We start from the raw sequence: 23,616 nt of genomic DNA, 5'->3' as shown, positions 1-23,616 counted from the left end.
ACCTGAGGGACAACAAAAGGCTTGGCCTGACAGAATAGGTTTTGAGAAGGTTTTTAAAAAGATAATAGTGAAAGAGCAGGATGGAATGGAACTGATAAAGGATAAAAGATGGTTTATGGTTTTATTTTTGAGCTGGAGCATGTTGAATCTTTTGTAAGCATTCACACAGCGTTGAGAAACTGAGACTGACAGCTGGACTACAATAATTGTTGGCATACAGGGCGAAGCTATGATCCTTTGTTGATGATGTTACGAAGAGAAGTGGATAGATTAAAATAAAGGGAAGAAAAATAGATCTTCAGATAACAGTTGAATTAAGAGCATTAAAGTGGAAATTTATTTATTCATGGGATGTGGGCAGTGCCAACGTGAGCAGTGTTTGTTGCTCTTGAGAAAGTGATAGGCACCTACTTTGTATTACTGCCTTCCATGTGGTACACCCAAGTGCGGGTAGGAAGAGAGTCCAAGGACTTGACCCAACCGCATTTAAGGAATGGTGATATAGCTCCAAGACAGAATGGTGTGTAGCTTGGAGAGGAATTTACAGGTGATAATGTTTCCATGTGTCCATTACATTTGTGCTTCTAAGTTGTCGAAGAAATGGCAATGAACAATGCTAATGATGGAGTGTTAGTGAGTTGCTGCAGTCCGTCATGTAGGTGATACACAATGCTGCTGTGTGACCATGGCAGAAGGAGTAAACGTTTATGATGGTGGATGGTGTGCCATTCAGGTTAAAATGACTGAAATGTTTGAGCTATCTTTTGAATTTAGGATTGAAATAATCTAATTGAGGGCAGTCCATCAAACTAAGCACTGGAGGAGTATTATAGGAAAATAATCCCATGGGCGGCATGTTGAGAGGTGAACAAAGGATACAGAGCATTATTGAATGTTGCTCATGATTTTGGTTTGGTCTTGTTTCTGAAGGATTTGAACCTGGATTTTCAAGACACGGGTATACTACTGGGAGGTGACAACACATTGAAGGACCTCAGGAGATTTTTGATGAGGGATGTTTGGTGAATTAAAGGGTTGTATCATAACCATATACATACTTAGCGCGTTCTCTGTGTGGCCTGTGAACGAAAATTTCTGTAAGCCTATATGTAGCCCTTTTGCAATTTTTGAGTACTTAAAAAAAAATTACTCAGCAGCACAGCTTTACATGTTAATCAATGTGAAATTTAATTTATTAATTTTTTTTAACCTTTATTGAAAACTACTGAAGTAAAAAGTGACAACATTATAAACCAGCATGCAGATACAACAATTTGAAGTTAGTATAGATAAAAGTTATATTTGCAAATGAAATGGAGGTCACTTTTTGCTAACTTTGCAGGCTTGGCTTGTTTGAGGATTCTTTTTGCAAAGAGAAGAGTTGAAAATGTGAAGTCAGATTCAATGGCCTGTGTAGTTGAAAAGTTGGAAGTTCCTCTCTTACAGAGGGATTGAGCAAGACAGGTCATGACAGTGAATAAAACCTCCTTTGTTTCACTTTTACCGCTGCAGACTGTGGCTTTTGATAGCCTGGTTCAGTATAGCTGAAATAACTCCACAGAGGCAGATATCCCATCACCAAGTCACCCTTTATGTACATGTGGAGAGTCCTTGACATGATCCAGCTCTCTCTGAGCCAGCTCTGAGTGAACAGGATGTCAGACACTCCCATGCTTAGTTTTTCTTCCTTTTTCTTTTTTGCAGCAGTGATAGTATAAGCTGCCTGTGCAGCTGAACACAGCTTCAAGTAAGCAAAAAAGAAAAGAAAAGCCAGAAAACAAACAAACAATCTCAATAAACAATAAAGAAAAAACAACTCCCCATGCTTCTTTTTTAATTATTTTTTTCCTTGTTTTTTTTCTTTTTTTTAATCTTGTTTTTATTAACCCCCACACTACCGCCTAATTGCAGTAGTGCTTATTTTTTCCCCCAGCGATTCGATTCCTAGAACATTAGTTGAGTCTTTGGACTAATAGTCCAGTGATACTACCACAAGGCCACCGCCTGCCTTCCACATGCTTATCTGTTAGCCAGGCCTCCCTGATTGGACCAAATTAACAGCGTCAGTCAGGGAACTCCGATTCTATGATGTCCAACAGGCTGATCTCATTATAATCACTACATTCCTCCCCTCTGAGTCCGAGGACATAGGCTGATTCCTCCTGGGCATTTTAGCACTGGCTCGGGTTCTTCCAACTTTGCCTTTGATATGTGTGGCATGTAAACATATAGCAGCTTGTCTCTTCTGCCTGGAGCATCTCAGAAGAAATTCATTCTCCACTTCAGGTGACAAAGGTTTTGAGGTGATGACGTCTGCTGTGTCCATGTCAGATTCAGCAGTAACTTCAATGCTTGATGGAGAGAAAGAACACAAGTGTTCCAGAACAGTTGGAAATATTGATGAGTCGGGATGATAGTTGTTTCTTCACTTCCCTGAAAGCCATGGCTTGGCTACCTAACTATTTCCGGGCGGACCCCTTTTTAAGAGTGGATGCAAAGGTGCCAGGACAGAGGCCAGGTTATGTATAATTCCATAATAATTTACCAACCCAAGGAAAGACTTAAGCTCTGGTACCGACATGGGAGCTGGGACACCTTTGATTACCCCAACGGGTGTAACCTGGTCTTATTGACTCTGTAGCTCAAGTGGGTTACTTGGGGTGCCTGGAACACACAGTTTTCCGACCTCATATATACACTTGCCTGGGAGAAACATCCAAGGACTGTGTCTAAGTTCTCCAAATGCTTATTATTGGTCTTCCCTGTTTTTAGCATGTCATATAGATAAATGAGAACCTGGGGTAGACTTTGTAAACTTTTCTCTGTCATCTGCTGAAAGATTTTGCAGGCTGATGATACCCCAAATGGCAGTCTCGTAAATTGTTAAAAGCCCCATGGGTATTATATGTCCAGCTTTGTGAAAGACATCCTCCTTTCCAGCTTCTCATATAAATCCTGTATGTGACGAATTGGCATTTATCCGGCTGTGAAAAGTGGTTTACTGTTTGTTTAAAATCCCTACAAATGCGAATCTTGACCTCTCGGGCTTCACAATTGGTCTGACCAGTGCTGCCCATTCTGCAAACTGTACTGGTTTGGTTAATCATTTGCTTTTCAGCCTCCTGATTTCTGCTTCTAATTTTGCCTGTAAGGTAAATGGCACTGGACAGACCTTACAGAACCATGGAATTATTTTCTGGTCAATATACAAGATGGCCTTGGCTATTTTTGATAGTCCTAGACCTCCTGAAAAAAGGTCCGGGTGTTTAATTAGGACTTCACTCAGGCAGCCATTTTCTAATTGAAAAATGTTGAGTCAGTCTAGGTGAATCTTTCTCAACCAATTTTGCCCCATCAAGCTTGGACCTGAGCCTTTTACTAGAACCAGTGGCAACTGAACCAGATGCTTCTTATAAGAGACTGAAACCAAAGTTGTACTCTTAATCTGTAAAGGTTCCTCGGTAAAAGTTCTCAGTCTAGCTGATGTTTTTTGAAAACTTAAGGGTTGGAGTCCAGAGTGAATTTTGTTAAAGTTTGGTTCTGCAATCGCTGGAATGGCCGCTCTGGTTTCGACGTCCATTTGAACCAATTGTTTATTTTGATTGGTTTTGATTTCGAAATGGCTAAGCAATTTAATTGTGTAAACCAGATGTAGGTGGACTTACCAGGGTGTGCACTCTTCAGGATACTGGCCTACTCTTACTCAATTTAGGTCCAGTGGACTTCTTTGCTGTCTCAATTCCACGTACTGGCAGCAACTGCAATGGCTTGCTGGCTTGGATTCTGAAGAAAACTTTAACCCGTTTGGCCAAGGCTTGGCTTCTTGATTGACGTAGAGTCCCTCTTTTCAGGAAATGTCCTAAGTGAGGCTCTGTAATTGCCTTCACTCAAGTGTTCCCGAAGCTCAGTCGGACTGGTGAGGATCTCTACTTTCATCGGAACACCCTGCAACTCGTTCTCCGTATTTTCAAACAGTAAAGCCAGTTATAGTGCCTGCCTGAAGTTCAGTTAGGCTTCAGCAAATAGGTGCTTTTGCATGGTTACATCATTAATCCTATATACCAGACAGTCCCTCAGCATCTCATTAAGGGTGAAACCAAAGTTAAATGCCTCTGGAGATCACATTAACCTAATCAGAAATTCTGATATGGATTCCCCAGGTTCTTGAATTGCCGAGTAAAAGAAATAGTGTCTCAGAATTAGAGGCAGCTTGGAGTTGTAATATTCCTTAATAAATAAGACCAAAAGACATAGGAGTGAAAGTAAGGCCATTTGGCCCATCGAGTCCACTCCGCCATTCAATCATGGCTGATGGGCATTTCAACTCCACTTACCAGCATTCTCCCTGTAGCCCTTAATTCCTTGTGACATCAAGAATTTATCAATCTCTGCCTTGAAGACATTTAGCGTACCGGCCTCCACTGCACTCTGCAGCAATGAACTCCACAGGCCCACCACTCTCTGGCTGAAGAAATGTCTCCGCATTTCTGTTCTGAATTGACCCCCTCTAATTCTAAGGCTGTGTACACGGGTCCTAGTCTCCTCGCCTAACGGAAACAGTTTCCTAGCGTCCACCCTTTCCAATCCATGTATTATCTTGTAAGTTTCTATTAGATCTCCCCTTAATCTTCTAATCTCCAATGAATACAATCCCAGGATCCTCAGCCATTCCTCGTATGTTAGACCAACCATTCCAAGGATCATCCCTATGAATCTCTTCTGGACACGCTCCAGTGCCAGTATGTCCTTCCTGAGGTGTGGGGACCAAAACTGGACACGGTACTCCAAATGGGGCCTAACCAGAGCTTTATAAAGTCTCAGTAGCACAACAGTGTTTTTATATTCCAACCCTCTTGAGATAACTGACAACATTGCATTCGCTTTCTTAATCACGGACTCAACCTGCATGTTTACCTTTAGAGAATCCTCGACTAGCACTCCCAGATCTCGTTGTACTTTGGCTTTACAAATTTTTTCACCCTTTAGAAAATAGTCTATGCTTTTATTCTTTTTTCCAAAGTGCAAGACCTTGCATTTGCTCACGTTGAATTCCATCAGCCATTTCCTGGACCACTCTCCCAAACTGCCTAGATCCTTCTGGAGCCTCCCCACTTTCTCAGTACTACCTGCCTGTCCACCTAACTTCGTATCATCGGCAAACTTTGCTAGAATGTCCCCAGTCCCTTCATCCAGATCATTAATATATAATGTGAACAGCTGCGGCCCCAACACTGAACCCTGCGGGACATCGCTTGTCACCGACTGCCATTCCAAAAAGAACCTTTTATTCCAACTCTCTGCCTTCTGTCAGACAGCCAATCCTCAATCCATACCAGTAGCTCACCTCGAACACCATGGGCCCTCACCTTGTTCAGCAGCCTCCCGTGTGGCACCTTATCAAAGGCCTTTTGGAAGTCTAGATAGACCACATCCACTGGGTTTCCCTGGTCTAACCTACTTGTCACCTCTTCAAAGAATTCCAACAGGTTTGTCAGACACGACCCCCCCTTATTAAATCCATGTTGACTTGTTCTAATCAGACTCTGCTCTTCCAAGAATTTAGAAACCTCATCCTTAATGATGGATTCTAGAATTTTACCAACAACCGAGGTTAGGCTAATTGGTCTATAATTTTCCATCTTTTGTCTTGATCCTTTCTTGAACAAGGGGGTTACAACAGCAATCATCCAATCATCTGGGACTTTCCCTGACTCCAGTGACTTTTGAAAGATCTCAACCAATGCCTCCACTATTTCCTCAGCCACCTCCCTCAGAACTCTAGGATGTATCCCATCGGGGCCAGGAGATTTATCAATTTTAAGACCTTTTAGCTTTTCTAGCACTTCCTTTTTTGTAATGGCAACCATACTCAACTCAGCCCCCGACTCCCTTTAATTGTTGAGATATTACTCATGTCTTCCACTGTGAAGACTGACTCAAAGTACTTGTTAAGTTCTCCTGCTATTTCCTTATCTCCCATCACTAGGCTTCCAGCATCAGTTTCAAGTGGCCCAATGTTAACTTTTGCCTGTCGTTTGTTTCTTATGTATTGAAAGAAACTTTTACGATTATTTCTAATATTACTGGCTAGCCTACCTTCATATTTGATCCTCTCCTTCCTTATTTCTCTCTTTGTTATCCTCTATTTGTTTTTGTAGCCTTCCCAATCTTCTGATTTCCCACTCTTCTTGGCCACTTCATAGGATCTCTCTTTTTCTTTAATACATTTCCTGACTTCCTTTGTCAGCCATGGCTGTCTAATCCCGCCCCAGATAATCTTTCTTTTCTCGGGGATGAACCTCTGTACAGTGTTAGATTAGATTACTTACAGTGTGGAAACAGGCCCTTCGGCCCAACAAGTCCACACCGACCCGCCGAAGCGCAACCCACCCATACCCCTACATTACCCCTTACCTAACACTATGGGCAATTTAGCATGGCCAATTCACCTGACTCGCACATCTTTGGCCTGTGGGAGGAAACCGGAGCACCCGGAGGAAACCCACGCAGACACTGGGAGAACATGCAAACTCCACACAGTCAGTCGCCTGAGTCGGGAACTGAACCCGGGTCTCAGGCGCTGTGAGGCAGTAGTGCTAACCACTGTGCCACTATGCCGCCCACTGTCTCAATTATACCCACAATATCCTGCCATTTTTGTTCTACTGTCTTCCCCACTAGGCTCTGCTTCCAGTCTATTTTTGTCAGTTCCTCTCTCATGCCCTCATAATGATCTTTATTTAACTGTAACACCATTACATCCGATTTTGCCTTCTCTCTTTCAAACTGCAGACTGAACTCTACCATATTGTGATCGCTGCTTCCTAAGTGTTCCCTTACTTTAAAGTCTTTTATAAAGTCTGGTTCATTACATAGCACTAGGTCCAGAATAGCCTGCTCTCTTGTGGGCTCCATGGCAAGCTGTTCCAAAAAGCCATCCTGTAAGCATTCCATGAATTCCCTTTCTTTGGATCCACTGGCAACATTATTTACTCAGTCCACCTGCATATTGAAGTCTCCCATGATCACCGTGACCTTGCCTTTCTGACATGCCTTCTCTATTTCCCGGTACATGTTTCTGGTCCTGACCACTGTTAGGAGGTTTGTACACAACTCCCATTATGGTTTTTTGCCTTTGTGGTTCCTCAATTCCACCCACACAGACTCCATATCATCCGATGCTATGTCATTCAGTGCCATAGATTTAATTGTGTTCTTACCTAACAAGGGAACCCCACCTCCTCTGCCCACCTCCCTGTCCTTTCGATAAGTTGAAAATCCTTGGATGTTTAACTGCCAGTCCTGATCCCCCCCCCCGTAACCACGTCTCTGTGATGCCTACCACATCATAATCATTCATTATGATCTGTGCCATTAGTTCATCTGCTTTGTTATGAATGCTATGAGCATTCAGGTAAAGTGCCTTAATGCTAACTTTATCATTAGAGATATTGGAAGTCATAAGATGTCCTAAGTTATCCTTCCTTTTTGCTGCATCCCAATCTGCCTCGAGTTTAAATCCGCCTGCACATATGCTATCCTGTTGCTTATCTTTCCATTTAATTCCATACTCGCTGTCACTTTCACTTTCCCTTCTCCCCCCCCCCCCCAACTCAGAAGTTTAAAGTCCTACTGACCACCCTATTTATCCTCTTCGCTAGAACATTGGTACCTGATCGGTTCAGGTGGAGACCGTCCCAACTGTACAGATCCCCCCAGTTCCAAAACTGATGCCAATGCCCCATGAAGTGGAATCCCTCTTTCCCACACCAATCCCTTAGCCACGTGTTTACTTCCCTAATTTTCTTATCCCTATGCCAATTGGCACGTGGCTCGGGCAGTAATCCAGAGATTATGACCCTTAAGGATCTGTACTTCAATTTCCTTCCTCGTGCTTGATAATCCCCAAACAGGTCCTCCACCCTAACTTTGCTTATGTTGTTAGTACCAATGTGGACCACAACAACTCGATCCTCCCCCTCCCGCTCCAATATCCTTTCAAGCCGGTCGGAGATGTCCCGCATCCTGGCACCGGGCAGGCGACACACCATGCGAGGCTTCCGATCCGGCTTGCAAAGGATACTATCTGTCCCCCTAATTATAGAATCACCTATGACAACTACTTGTCCTTTTGCTCCCCCCTCTTGAATGGCCGCCTGCACCATGGTGCCATAGTCAGCTGGCTCATCCTGTCCAGAGCCCTTTTCCTCATCCGTACAGGGAGCAAGAATCTCATACCTGTTGGTCAAGGTCAAGGGCTGAGGCTCCTGCACTCCTGAACTCAGGTTCCTCCTACCTGCCTTACTTACAGTCACATTCTCATGTCCCTGATCACTAACTGAATGTGAATTACTTAATCTCCCAGATGTGACTGCCTCCTGAAACAAAGCGTCCAGGTAACTCTTCCCTCTCCTGGATGTGCCACAGTGTTTGAAGCTCAGATTCCAGATCATCAACTCTGATCCGGAATTCTTCCAGCAATCAACATTTGCTGCAGATGTGGTCACTGCCATTCACAATGGGATCATCCAGCTCCCACATCATACAGCTACAGTACATCACCTGCCCAACCATCTCTACTTAGTTAATTACTTTGTTACTTTGTACAGTTTTGAGTTAAAATACTTTCTGATACCTGTCAACTGTTGAAAGGTTTCAGTATCTGGTGCCTCAGGGAAAATTAGGCTCCTAATAACCGAAAAAGCTGCAGGTCCACAAGCTATCAGGATAATTACACGTTGCCTTTCATCTGCCCATTGTCATTTGCCTGAGAAACAAATGCATTCTTTCCACATACTGGATCCAGTTTTCACTGGCAGGATCAAACAAGTCAAGCTTCCCAAATAACGACATGCCAGAAATGCTTGCCCCAACTCAAAAATGAATGTTGTAAGCAAATTTCTACAGGATCATGCTTTTCTTTGGTCACCATTAAAATAACTCCACAGAAGTCATTTAACCACTCCTGTCAGCAAACCACCATTTACCTACATATGGAGAATCCTTGACGCTGATGAAGCTCCCTTGGAGCCAACTCTGACTGAACAGGATGTCTGACACTCCTGTCCATGCCTGTCAGCCAGAGCCTCCTAATTGCACCAGATTAACAACCCCAATTCGAGAATTTTTTCATCCTATGAGAGCTACCTTGCTAACCTCATTGTAGTAACTACAGTAGCAGTCCTGGATGCCTCTTCCTGTCTCTATGTTGAGAAACAGTTGCACTTTTGCAAAGTCTGTCCAAAAGTGGCCAGATGATTCTCCTCAGAATGGCTGTCTCTTGCCAACTTTATCTCACCCAGACAAAATGCTTGCAATGGTTAATTTTGCTGAATATTTTTTCTACAAAACAAAGTCATTTATGCTAGAATTTCTTGTCATGACCTTCTCATGTTCAGCACTGCAGAAAAAGCTTTTGATTCTTTGCATTTGCTGAGGGTTCAATGGACAGTCCTGGAAACCTTGAATTATTTAATGACTTTTTGTGATTTACAGTTAAGGTAACACAGTCCAATTGTCTATCTGCTGTTGGCTGCAATTGAAGGCGCAAAAGAAGTCGTGTGGCTTTGGGGTTCGGTATTTTGTGTGACTCCTTGTACTGACCATAACAGGTTAACTTTCTTTACAAAATGATACATTAGAACAACATGTTTATAATAGAGAGTGTGACTATTGAAGATGGAGTAATGGCAGCAGTTTTGAAAGGGAAAAGGGCTGGTGCCTTAAGAGAATGAACCATTAATAGTTGAATGAATGTGTTCAGATTACTGTTCTTTTCTATTTTCAGGTGATAAGAACCACTGGATTTTTGAAAGGTCTGTATACAGAGTTTGAGATGAAATCTGACAATGTCAAGGTAAGTGAAAAGTGATTGCATGCACAGAGTTTATATGCTAGACTGTTTAGATGAAATCATTTTTAAAAATCAGAGCATGATAGAATCCCAACAGTGTAGAAAGAGACCATTTGACCCATAAAGTCTGCACTGATCCTCTAAAGAGCATCCCACCCACGCCCACACAATCCTTATAACCCCACAGTTACCATGGCTAATCCATCTAGCCTGCACATCTCTGGACACTATCAGGCAAATTAGCATGGCCAATCCACCTGCCTGCACATCTTTGGGCTGTGGGAGGAAACTGGAGCACCTGGAGGAAACCCACGCTGACATGGGGAGAATGTGCAAGTTCCACACAACAGTTACCTAAGAGAATGGAATCAAATCTAAGTTACTAGGACCTTGAAGTAGCAGTGTATCACTACCATGACACCCTAGACTGTCCCTAGCGTAGTATAATTGATGAGAGAGAATTCACAAATCTTGCATTCCCAGTGGGTAGCTGCATGGGAAGAAGCATGGCTATAACACTGTAAACCTGATCTCCTCATTTGTATTCCAAACACAAAATGCTTTGAAAAATTAGAGCATAATGAATTGGAGATGAATGACCCTTTAAAGTGTTTAGAAATTGTTTTGAAGTTAGCAAACAGTGTGTGGATGATGGACATGTGCAATTGGCAGGATGCGGGAAAGTGGTTTCCCTCAGAATCTATGCCAAGGACACAACTTTTCACCAGTGTTATTAATGACTTTGAAGTCATAAAGAGTTGAATATCCATATTTATAGATGGCACTGAATAAGGAGAGGTGTAAAAGCAGGATGTTTCAAAGGCGTTTAAGGTCGATTGAATGGAGGTTTGATATGGCTAAGTTCCTTTGGAACTAAGAACAGTAAATCATAAAATTTTCTAAACGTTGAGAAGTTAAAAACTGTGAAGAAACAAAAGGAATTTGGAATCCATGCACAAAGTATACAAGTACATGAATGAATCAGAAAAGCTAATGGAATGTTGGCTTTGTCTCCAGTCCAGCTTCAGTTTGTCAATCTCATCTGGAGTTCAATTTGGGCCTCCCACAAGGAGTAGAATATATTGGGTTTGAGAGGGGAACAATGCATAATAACGATGCTTGGTCATAGAGGTTAAATCTTTGAGGACAGGCAGAATTAACATGCTTTATATTTTCTTAAGTCGAAAATAATTGATGAGTGGCAAAAACTAGCCTGTTAAAATAATAAAATAATACAATTCTGCATATTTTTATTGCCTTGAGCTATCAAGGAAGATAGAGCCAGATAGCTAAATGGAATTGCGTTGTAGGATGGTCATGATCATTTTGAATCTTGGAAGAGGCTCAAAGGGCTGTATGGCCTACACATATCTATCTACAAGTAGCATGCAGTTAGGACAATGTGAATCCAAATGTATGTTTACTTGTCCATACATAAATGAGTTTTTAATGTGAGAGGGAGGAGGAGGTTGGTTAGTCCTGATATTCTGAATATATTTGTAACAGTTCTGTGATGAACAAACGATACTCTTCGTCCTACAGAATCCAGCACATGTCTTAAGAAACTAACCTTTTTTGGAAGAATAGCAGCTTACAAAAATTTTGACAGACTAATACCAGGAATGCAGAGGTTGTCCTGTGAGGAAAGGTTAGACAGAGAATGTTGTATCTGGTGATTTAGAAGAGTAAGACATGACTTAATTGAAATATACAAGATCCTCCTGAGTCATGACAAGATAAATGTGGAGAGGATGTTTCTCACCTAAAACTAAGGGTTTCATTGTTGGTGGACCATTTAAAATGGAGATGAGGTGAAGTCCTTTTCTCACTGTCGTGACTCTCTAAAAATGTGGAAGCAGAGCCTTTGAACATTTTTAAAGGCAAAGGTGGATAGATTATTGTTAAGAAAGGGGATGAATGTTTTTGAGAGTAGGTGGAAATGTGTATTGTGGCTATAATCAGATTAGCTAGGATCCCTTTCTCCATGGAAAAATGATTTATGATTTGAAAGTCACTTAACTAAAGCTTGCGTTGTGATTTTAATATGGGACAAAGTGAGGCAATGGGCCTCAAATTATTCCTTGGCTAAAGTGGGAATTGAACACGACCTTCTTGGTATTATTTTGAAATGCACACCATCTGTTTAGTCAACTAAGCAAATCATTCTAGACTGAGTATCTCATTACATAGGAACAGTGTAATGATTTCAAACAAGATGTAGCGAGAATATAACTAAACAAACAAATTGGTTGCATCTCTTCTAACAACTGGTTACAGGGTCAACTTTATTATATTCAAGTGCAGAAGAACCTCGATTATCCAAACGAGATAGGTGGGCACTATTCAGTTAATTCATTCAATGCCTTTCCTCTGGGGCTTGGAGTTTTCTGTGAGGTCCGCTTCCCGTTGAAGAGACGAGGCAGCTGGCCCCCATCTGCTCTCAAACCCATCCAGCATTGCCATCCACCTGCCCTCCCAAACCCCTGTCCAACACAGCTCCCTCCCACTCCCAAATCCCATCCCACACTGTCCCCCGCCTGACCCCACCTTGTCCAACACCGCCTCATGCCCACCACCACCCCCTCCTCCCATCCTCCCCCTAACCCTGTTCAACACCGCCCCCCGCCTATCCCCCCAACCCTGTACAACACTGCCCACCTGTCCACCCCCACCCCCTCTCGGGGGCAGCCAGACTGACCACATGCAACAAGTCTACTGGAGATGATGCTGCCGCCTTTTGGGGGTGAGTCTCCAAATAGCACGCGCATATGTGTGTGTGTGTGTATATATATATTTTACACACACACACACACACACACACACACCTTTTTACTCCAACTTTGCCCTGTATGGGACAATGTTGGAGAGATTATCTGGGGAAGAGGGGGTTTAGGGTACACATCTGTGTAGAAGTCTAGGGAAAGAGTGGAGGGAAAGAGCGAAGGCGGGAGGTCAGTCATTTGGAGATGATGTCTGGACTCCCGTCGATGTCCAGGACTGTTCTCAGCAGCATTTCAGTAAAGCCATGTTTGTTTTTAATCTTTGTAAACAAAAGACACGATCAGTGTTGGAAACACACCTTTGATATAATGTTTCTTTTGGGGCCTCAAGATCTCCTTTGGATAATCCAATATTCGGATAATCGAGGTTCCTCCGTATATCTGTTTATTTATGGTGAGACAGTTGTTATTTCTAATTTATAGTAGCGTCTGACAGTATTAGAAAAGTTTAATGGAACAATATTTACTTTGGACATTTAACTCCAAACGTGAAAAATTAATTTCCATTGTTGTTTCTAGCAGTTTCCCAAAGTGGCTCAAACCACCTCTGCCTGTGGGAACTGATGATGTGGAAGTGCTGGTGTTGAATTGGGATGGACAAGATCAGGAGTCACACTATGCCAAGTTATAGTCCAACAAATGTTTTTTGAAATCACAAGCTTTTGGAGCGCTGTTCCTTCATCAGGTGAATCGACGCTTCACTTGATGAAGCAAAGGCGCCCTGAAAGCTTGCGATCTCAAACAAGCCTGTTGGACTATAACCTGGTGTTGTCACTTCTGACTTTGTGGGAACTGAAAGAGCTAGAACCTTCTCGATACTGGGCGTACCTCCTATTTTTGTTATGTTATTGTAATGGCTAATACCATGTCCAAGGCTAAAATACAGCCCATAATTTCAGTTCTTCTGTCTTGCACTTTGTGGTTATTGTTCCTCTGATTTTTCCTCCTTTGTTCCCTCAGAGCTTCTGATATCCTAACTCGTACACTTTTCTGTTCTTTCACATTATTGATCTTGAAATCACACTTATTTTAAAATGTTTCTTCTTCTTCTTTTGTTCCCTCTTTAACTTGTGCAATTTTGATTCCTTTTTCCTCTTTAAACCTGGACTTCAGGTTTGGTTTTGGTCCTTAAGTTAAGTTTTTGAATTAAAAATTCCATATATTCAAGAATGTTTTGCTTCCAGACAGTTACTAATTTAACCTAAATGCAGTCTTGACTTAGTGATACCATGACTTTGAATAGATTGTACACAAAGATTTGAGCATACAATTTAGGCTGATATTTCAGTCCAGTAATGAAGAAGTATGCTTAATTGGAGGAATACTTTTGCACAAAACATTGAATTGAGCTTAATCACTTTGTTTGAGAAGATTCACATAAAAGAAAATCACAATATGAAAAGAAGAGTGTTTTTTTTGCATCCTAGCTTTCATTTATCTCTCACTAATGCCATCAAAAAATGGTTTATTTATTTTAGTTGCTGTATGAAAATTATTAGTGTTAAATTTTACATGCTGTAAAATGCACTACATAAATGCAAAGTAGTTATTTTAATGTGCAGGGTACAAATAATATAAATTAGAAATCATCATTTCAGATTGCTAGCTAACTTATTTTCCTTTATTTTCTTGTCAGGATAAGGATGCTAAAATCACATTCCTGCAGAAGGCTATTGATGTCGTGATGATGGTTTCTGGTGATTCTTTGTCTGTGAAACCTGCCCGTGTAGTGGCTGGTCATGAACCTGAGAAAACGAATGAACTCTTGCAAACTATTGCAAAATGTTGTCTTAATAAGGTAAATTATCTTTGGGAGGAAACAACCTGAGTATGTGAAAGAACCAAAATTTGGATAGGTATGCACTCCTATTTTAGGTACTCTGCAAGACGGGAAGGGGTATCTGTGTCTGTGAGGAGAACAGTGTAGAACTCCAGAAAGATAAAATCAAGATAAGTCGCAGAGGAGTTCCATTGTAGAGAAGTGTGAAATGATGCATTTTGTGAGGAAGAATATTGAAAGACAATATAAAATGGGGGTACAATTTCAAGGGGGCGGCAAGAGCAGATGGAGCTGTAACTGTGCACAGATCATTGAAGGTGGCAGGACAGGTAGAGATAGCATTAAGTAAAGCGTATAGTGTCCTCAGCTTTATTAATAAGGGTTGAGAGTATAAAAGCAAGGTGGTGATGTGAACTTGTAAAAGACACTTGTTATATCTCAGCTGGAGTATTGTCTATATTATAGGAAGAATGTGAACATGTTGGGGAATGTGCAAAAGTGATTTACATGAATGGTTGCAGAGATCAGGATCTTCATCCATTAGGATCGATTGAAATTGGGAGTGCTCTTCTTGATGAGAAGGTGGCCAGGAGATTTTCAAACTCATAAAGCATGCTAGATAGAATTTGGTAAGGAGAAGCTGTTCCCTTAAAAGGAGCAAAAACAAGATGGCATAGATTTAAAGTGATTTGCAAAAGAAACTAAAGTGAAGTGAGGAAAATGTTTTTCACTAAGCAGATAGGGCATGGGATGCACTGCCTGGTAATATGGTGGAGGTAGATTTGATTGAGGCATTCAAGAGGGCATTGAATGATTATTTGTATAAAAATAGTGTGCAACATTATAAGCAAAGAGCAAGAGATTGGTACTCGATAATGATGCTCATTTCTTGAGCCGGAGCAGGCACAATGGGCCATCTGGTCTCCTTCCACATTGTAACATTTCTGTGATTCAGTCTGGAAAGATCAGGTGCATGAGAGCAGGTGAAGTGGACATAATGCATGCAGTAATATGACCTCCTTTGCCAGTCTGCAGTGAATCACCCTGCCCTTCTTTCTATTACCTCAAGATCCATTTGGGTGAAATGCGGTCTCTAGCCTTTCTCAGGCAGTTCTATGAGGACTGAGCTGTGAATTGCAGTTCCTGACTTGCGGACTCTGAATTACTTTGGAGTTAGGGTTTAAATGTGGTGTGAATATTGCAAAGTCCTGGCAGCAGTGAACACTTGTACTTCTCTTGCCCTATGATTCTATGAGATAGGTGCCAACAAGATTGGTAACATAACTAATGAGGCAAAAAGAGGAAGATTGTGTGAAAAAAATGGGACATGGTGGGCTAAGTGAATAAGTTGGTTTTTCTAACCATGGATGTTGCTAGATCTGCTGATTATTTCCTGCATTCGTTTTTAGTTCTCAATTTGCTTACTACATCCTGGTGGTTTCTTAAAGAATTAATAGTGTCACATTTGATGTAACTGCTCCAATTTGTTTTTGGAATTTTGTAGTGAAATAATACTTTAGTAAGATGCCAGTTATGTTCAACACCTTTGATCTTGCCTGTACCACTGCCTTTGTGGGGAGAGAGAACACATTGGCAAAATACATTGGACATGCATTTCCAATGGAATGCAAACACATTGCCATCAAGAAATGTTTCCTCTCCAAGCTTGGATTTCCTCCAGGTGCTCCGGTTTCCTCCCACAGTGCAAAAATGTGCAGGTTAGGTGAATTGCCCATGCTAAATTGCCTGTAGTATTAGGTGAAGGGGTAAATGTAGGGGAATGGGTCTGAGTGAGTTGCTCTTCAGAGGGTCAGTGTGGACTTGTTGGGCCAAAGGACCTGTTTCCACACTGTAAGTAATCCAATCTAATCTGTGCAGTTAGGTTTGCATAGTGAAGCAGAATTAAGAGAAATATTGATGCATTTAATTTTCTGTTCTCCAGTTTTCCAGTGATGAATCTGTGAGGAAGGTCCTTGCTGGTGAAAAGGTAGATCTTAAATCAAAAGCACTATCCAGTTCCAAATCACAGGGCAAAGAAAACAGAGAAAAAAAAGATGATGAGCGAAAGAGGCAGAAGGACAAAGAACAAGAGGTAACCTGTTGAATGTGCAGTTTTTCACAATAACCCATAGACAGTATACAGCATTAATTAAATTTTTGCTTCCACCTAATATCCACTTTGTAGAAGAGATTACTTGTGTATCTTATTTATTTGAGCCAAAAGTGAAATTGAGTTTGATTCCAATGGACCTCAAACAGAGCAAAAATCCATGCCTTTTAACGCGGGTCTGTTTATGCACATTATCTGAATTGTTCAAAGTGTTACTAGTTCTGTCTTTTTAATAAACATCTTGATGTTTAAACTGACTTTTTTAGCCTAAGTTTGCTTTTTCCTCCTGCTTCATAGCTCTCTGTAAATAATGTATTTTATTTAATCTTGCACTGGATATTGCCAATCAACCATATTACTTGTTTTTTCGCTCAACTCAGCGTTCATCACATCTTCAATGCTGCTTAATAGATTAAGGATTTTATTATATCTTGGAAGATATGGACCATGGTTTACAAAGAAGAATATAAGTAATGATTGGAGTTTTACCTATCTCCATGTTTCTGTCAGGAATCTTGTAAAAATAAGGGGTTTCCACACTGAGAGTGCATATAAACTGAAAATCATGGTTAGTGCACCGGAGATGATTTGGGACACCGCGCCCATTTTCACCTCTTCTCGTCCCCTGAAGCTATCCACTTTAATGCCATTTCTGTGCCTATTCCCTATTTTCATTGCATCATTGCCAAAATACTTGCGTAGTTTTCTTTCCAATGTAAAGTTTCTATCTCAAAGCCACAAACTCCAGAGATGAAATGTTTTTTTAAAACTTTGTCTTACATTCTTAATTCCATTCTTGATCCTTTATTGTCAATCCTGTAATCAGTGGAAAGATTCTTCATTATTAGCAGTTTCTTCCTTTGTACTAAGACCATAGGATACAGGAGCAGATTTATGCCTATTACCCTATTGAGTCTGCTCTGTCATTGAACCATTGCTGATGTGTTTCTCAACAACACTCTCCTGCCATCTTCCCAGAAGAAACTGAGCATCCACAGCCCACTGCAGCAATACATTCCACAGATTCACCACCCTCGTGCTGAAGGAATTTCTCCTCATCTCAGTTCCAAAGTCTTGTTTCTTCACTCTGAGGCTGTGCCCTCAGGGCTTGTCTCCTTGTGGAAACATTATCTCCAAGTCCACCCTATCTAGACCTCTTAGTATTCTGCAAGTTTCAACAAAATCCCCTCTCATCTTTTTAAGTTCCATTGAGTACAGAGCCTGAGTCCTCAACATCTCTTCTTATGACAAGTCCTTCATCTCTGGGATCATTCTTGTGAATCTACTCTTGATCCCTTCCAAAGTAAGCACATCCTTTGTTACGGGGCTTAAAACTGCTCACAATATTCCAAATGCAGTTTTACCAGAGCCTTATACAGCCTCAGCAGTACATTCCTGCTCATGGATTCCAGCTCCCTTGAAATTCATCGCATTTTACCTTCCGAACTGCAATGTTAATCTTAAGAGAATCCTGAATCATGAACTAGGTTTCCTAACACCATTTGTGCTTCAGATTTCCAAAGCCTTTCTCCATTTACAAAGTAGTCTACCGCTCTGTTCTTCCTACCAAAGTGCATAATGTCACACTTATCCACCTTGTATTCCATCTGCCACTTTTTTGCACATCCTCATAGCCTATCCAAGTCCTTCTGTAGCCTTCCGGCTTTTTGAACACTGTCTGACCCTCACCTATGTTTTGTCACCTGCAAACGTAGCAATAGTACCCTCAGTTCCTTTGTCTAGATTATCAATGTATAATGTGAATGGGTGTGGTACCAACAATTAACCCTTGTGGAACTCCACTATTCACTGGCTGCCATCCTGAAAAGGAGCCCTTTATCCCCATTCTGTTTTCTGTCAGTCAGGAAATTCTCGATCTGTGCCAGTACCTTGTTCCTAATACCTTGGGTTCTTACTTAGAAGCTTCCTGTATAGCACCTTTTAAAGGCCTTCTAGAAATCCAAATGGATCACATTCACTGACTCTACTTTGAGGACATTAATGAGTAAGTTACACAAAGAATTCTGACAGACTTTTCAGACATGACCACTGCTTGATGAAGCCGTGCTGACTCAGCCCTATTTTACAATGCACCTCCAAGTGTTCCTAAGGGCTGTACCACAAGCTGCTTCAAAAAACCATCTCTTAGACATTCCATGAACTCCTATTGTTTACTCCATACCCCTTTCTGCACCTTACTTTCTGCATAAAAAAACAACATTTTCCTAGCTACCATCAGTTTCAAGGAAGGGTCACCAGACCCAAAATGTTAACTTTGATTTCTCTTCACAGATGCTGCGAAACCTGCTGAGCTTTTCCAACAACCTCTGTTTTTGTTTCTGATTTATAGCATCTGCAGTATTTCAGTTTTTATTCAATGAACTTGCAGTTTTCCTGTGGTTCAGTCTTCCTTTTGTGCTGGACCCCTGATCCTGGGCTTCATTTCCTCCTGGAAAAAACATCTTACAAACCATGAACCAAAAAATTACCTCTTCCCAAATTTCTATGCTACCTTCAGATTACCCAAATTGTATAATTACTTTGGCTGCATAACACTGCACATGTGATCTCTCCTTCCTGACCATGTGTAGTTCAAATGAGTTTCTGCTGCAAACTTTTCATGGTTTTTGATTCCTTTCAATAGATATTTTGAATCAACTTGTCAGATGCACACTTTTGGAACAGGTAGGACTTGAACCCAGGCCTTCAAGGCTAAAGGTAGAGGCACTACCATTACCCAGCAATACCCTTAATATCCTTCCTGTATTTAAATGCTCGAAATGGCTTGCAGAATTCTAATTTAAATCTAACCAATTACTTCTTTAATTTTCAACTTGAAATGGGTAGATTGTAGCAGTCAGCTACTTGATTGTTTTACAAAGAAAGACACAAGTTCAAAAAAACTATTGGATACAGGTATACTGTTGGTAAAAGATGCTTGGAGCTTCAAAATGCAAAGAAAAAAGGAAAATAGTGTGTTATAATTTAGTTTTTTAAATTGTGTTTTTAAAGATATCTGTTGTTGTTTAACATGGCCTGAAAGAATGCCTGAGACATTTTGGAATGGATAACAAGTGATAGATATATTAATTAAGGGTTAATTTAGTATGATTTTGTTGCATAAATGGGGAGAACGAGTAATTATGGGTTTTGAGTTTTATGGAATGTGATTAATGGAAATAAAGCTTTCACTGGCAGTGTGGACATTGTTATACACTAGAAAGTAACGGTATTTTAACAACGTCCACTTGGGAGGGAAGTCTGCTAGCCTAGATATGACTTCAGACACAGAGTAATCTGTTTTGATTTGATTAGATTAGATTACTTACAGTGTGGAAACAGGCCTTCGGCCCAACAAGTCCACACCGACCCGCCGAAGCGCAACCCACCCATACTCCTACATTTACCCCCTACCTAACACTACGGACAATTTAGCATGGCCAATTCACCTGACCCCGCACATCTTTGGACTGTGGGAGGAAACCAGAGCACCCGGAGGAAACCCACGCAGACACAGGGAGAACGTACAAACTCCACACAGTCAGTCGCCTGAGGCGGGAATTGAACCCGGGTCTCTGGCGCTGTGAGGCAGCAGTGCTAACCACTGTGCCACCGTGACTCTTAATAGCTCTCTGAAATGGCTCAGCAAACCACCCTGTTCAAGGAAAATTAGAGACTGTTGTCAGCACCGTTCACTTCCCATGAAATAATACATTTTTAGAAAAAGTTTTCACCATCAAACCTCAATCTTCCACCTTCCTTTCTTTATCTCTTTCAATTTTTTCTGTGTTTGTTACATGTGGCCTCCACAATGTTGGTTGATCACTCCTTCATATCATCTATAATTTTTGGACTTGGCCAACGTATTTACTACTGTATACCCTTCCTGCCACTAACTCACCCCATTTATCTGAACTGGGGACTGGTGGTTGGGTCAAATGACTTTCTACCTCTATTCTTGTAAATATTGTGCCATTTAAAAACTAATTCAGTTCATCGTGCTTTTCCAAAATGTACTGTTTCACATGTTTCTGTGTTGGGTTACAGCTGTTGTCTAGCTGTTAACCAACTGAAATCATTTTACTGTCTATTTGATGTTTTGCAGTTTGCAATGTCGCAAGTTGTATAAAAACAAAATACCGTGATTATAGACATCTGGAAGAAAAACTGAAAATGCTGGAGAAACTCAGCAAGTCTAACAGCATCATAGAGAGAGAAACAGTAAATTTTTTGAGTTTGATATGGCTCTTATACAGAAATTGAAAGCTCTTATTCTGAAGAAGAGTCACATTGTGCTTGAAATGTTAATTATCTTTCTCTCTTTATAGGTCTGTTGAGTTTCTCCAGCATTTTCTGTCTTTAATTACCCTATTGTGCATTTTGCAAATAAGAAATTAACTTTATTAACAGATTCTCAACAGTGCGACTTGCATAAAGCTTTTATTTTATTGTTTCTGGACCTTCCATATGATGATGTAATGTTCATGTTGTTTTCTTCCTGCATTATCTCCAGTTGTGTCATCTTATAGATGTTGCATGTTTCTTTTTCTCACTGCATAGAAAGAAAGCAGAATTTTACCTGTAACTACCAAGGTAGCAAACCCCTTGTCATCTACGACTTTAAATAGTTTTAAATAGCTGTGGTGAAATTTAATGAGTTCTTGTTATGAGGACGATTTTTATTTTTCTGTTCAAAAACTGTGGACTGAAATGAGCAGGAATAGTTGATAAAAACAGGAAATTACTAAGGTGGGTGCATAACTTCAGTTGGTACTTATTGTGAACTCTGTTTTTGTGAATGTGGATTCCTACAATGTGCAAATGATCCAGAGCTAAGGATTTGTTTGCAGATGAAACTGATTGATTGGTTCTCAGCCAACTGAGTAGGTTGGAACTGGAAACAAGTTACAGAGACAGAGAAAACAAAATGTTTGCAATTGTTCTCCCCAGCAGAGGCTCCCGGTCTCTTCAACAAAAAAAAACTCAGTTTAAACTTGAAGGAAACCAGTTCCTTTCCTACAGCAGTTGCTGTGAGCTGTGACTTTTGAATTGATAAATAGAGGCATTATATAAGTGAACCATCCATTCAGTGCCTCTTTCAAGCTAGTGGAAGCATTTCGAGAAAGACAACAAAATATCAAAGGCCCAACTAGCCAAAGAAGGATTTTTTTTCTCTACCTCTCTCAATAATCTATTTTTCCTATGTGTTTTTCTGTCTGTAGGGGAAGTTTATATACGGATTAGCATTTCAGTCAGTAGTGTTATAACCGATGGTTTATATCTGTTTGTCTATAGCTGTAGTCTAACTACTTATAATAAATAATAATTCTTGTTTAGTACGGAATCCTGGTCTGTGCTTTCTATCAACCTTAGTCTGAAATTCAAATAAATTGGGGTACTATGTGGAGTTTTAAAAAGAATGTTAAAATTTGGTGTAACTCCAGGAATAGTGGAGCTTAATTTATGGTGCTTCCAGTGAGTCATAACAGTTTGCATACAGACAAACATGAAATCCGAAAGTAAAATGATAATGAGACATATTTGGAAAATTTGACATTTGCATGCATTCCTTGTGATGTTGTATGTTTATTGTTCATTGTTATGGTCTGCCCTCCAGAGTTTGGGGTGTAGATAGCCAAAAGTGTGGCCACCAGTGGTGGTGTGAAGGAAATTGGGGATGTGTAAAAGGCATGTTCTCATGGAACATGCAGAGCTGAAGCAGGTGACAGAAATGGGAAGAGGTGAGGTTATGGAGAGATCTGGACAGGAAGATGCGGTATTTAAATTGGAGTCATTGTTTGACCAAAGGACCAATGTAGGTTATTGAGATTATGGGGTTATCCTGAAATTTATGTGTGGTCCTATGATTTGTGGTATTCTTGGCTTGTTTCTCCTTTTCTGCTTCTTCATGTGCCCAGATTATTTATCCAGATTATTTACTTGCATGTCAATAAGGAAAGAAAGGTGAAGGTGGATTCACAGCTTAATGTGATTGTTAAACTTGTCTTGCTGTGTCTTTTGTTATGTATTCTGTTTTTCTGTAACACTGCTGCCTTTCTTATAACTCAGATAAATATTAAATCAGTACTAAAAAAGAGAATTTGCTGGAAAAGCTCAACAAGTCTAACAGCATCTCTGGAGAGAAATCAAAGTTAGCATTTTGGGTCGAGAAACCCTCCCTCAGAACAATTTTTGTGTTTTTGTTTCTGATTTTCAGCATCCATAGTTTTTTTGGTTTTTAGTAAACCAGTAATATTTGGTATTGATCAAGTGTCCTGTTTTGAGATTTGTTCTGAAACTTTTCCTCGTTGAAGTAGAGTACTGCATTCTGGTTGAAAATTCGAAGATTTCATTAAAACAGTTTGATGTATTGATTAAATTAGTGGCAAATTGAGTAAAAAAATAGCCTGTGGACAACTGCAGTTTCTAAACAACCACAATCTTTTAATCTTTGGGTTTCTATGTATTATATTTGAACCACCTTTGCATTTATGAACTTTTTTTTCCAATCTTTGTTTGAAGGAAAGGGAAGAGAATGCAATTAAGCACATCAGTGGAGATCGAAAAGAAAAGGAACAAGGGAAACCAATGGACAAAGAAAGGGACCGACACAAAGATGGTGATAGACGAGAAAAAGTAAAGAATCAGGAAAAGGATCGAGCAAGAACAAAAGAGAGAGATCAGGAAATCCACAAGAATCGAGGGGATGGAGAAAAAGTGGAAAAGGACAAGAATCGAGAAGGAGAAAAAATGGAAAAAGACAAGATTAGAGGAGATGGAGAAAAGGACAAAGAACGAAGCAAAGAAAGGGAAAGAAATAGAGAAAAAGTGAGAGAAAAACGACAGCGAGACAAGGAGCATGAGCATTTGAAAGACCATAGTAGAGATCAGGAAGTGGAAAGGGAAAAATCCAAAGAACAGGAAAAAACTGAGAGAAAGGTAATTATAAGTTGCATGACTTTGTTTTAGTTATTGGAATATGTTAATATGTTTACAGTACAACATACAATTAAATTTTTAGCAGATGTTTTGCAGATGTTAAAAGAATGTGTGCAGAAAAGCACAAAACAACTTCATGTGGTATTTGGCATTC

At 40.5% G+C, this 23,616-nt stretch overlaps 1 protein-coding gene across 2 annotated transcripts in view; it reads left to right on the top strand.

Annotated features, from left to right (window-relative positions):
* traf3ip1 (TNF receptor-associated factor 3 interacting protein 1) overlaps positions 1–23,616 on the top strand; it is a 179,013-nt gene that overhangs the window by 23,540 nt on the left and 131,857 nt on the right. The window contains exons 2-5 of one of the 2 annotated variants that reach the window (XM_060827533.1): positions 9,788–9,856; positions 14,270–14,431; positions 16,356–16,505; positions 23,046–23,462. In XM_060827533.1, coding sequence (XP_060683516.1) covers positions 9,788–9,856; positions 14,270–14,431; positions 16,356–16,505; positions 23,046–23,462 — 798 coding nt within the window. Of the gene's footprint in view, positions 1–9,787; positions 9,857–12,964; positions 13,028–14,269; positions 14,432–16,355; positions 16,506–23,045; positions 23,463–23,616 lie in introns of those variants that run through there. The other variant, XM_060827534.1, reaches the window with a different exon arrangement.

Source organism: Hemiscyllium ocellatum, chromosome 7 (genome assembly GCF_020745735.1).
Source record: "Hemiscyllium ocellatum isolate sHemOce1 chromosome 7, sHemOce1.pat.X.cur, whole genome shotgun sequence".
In the NCBI taxonomy this organism is placed as follows: Eukaryota; Metazoa; Chordata; class Chondrichthyes; order Orectolobiformes; family Hemiscylliidae; genus Hemiscyllium; species Hemiscyllium ocellatum.
The sequence above is the reverse complement of the archived record's forward strand: the minus strand, read 5'-3'. Positions and strand labels throughout refer to the sequence as shown.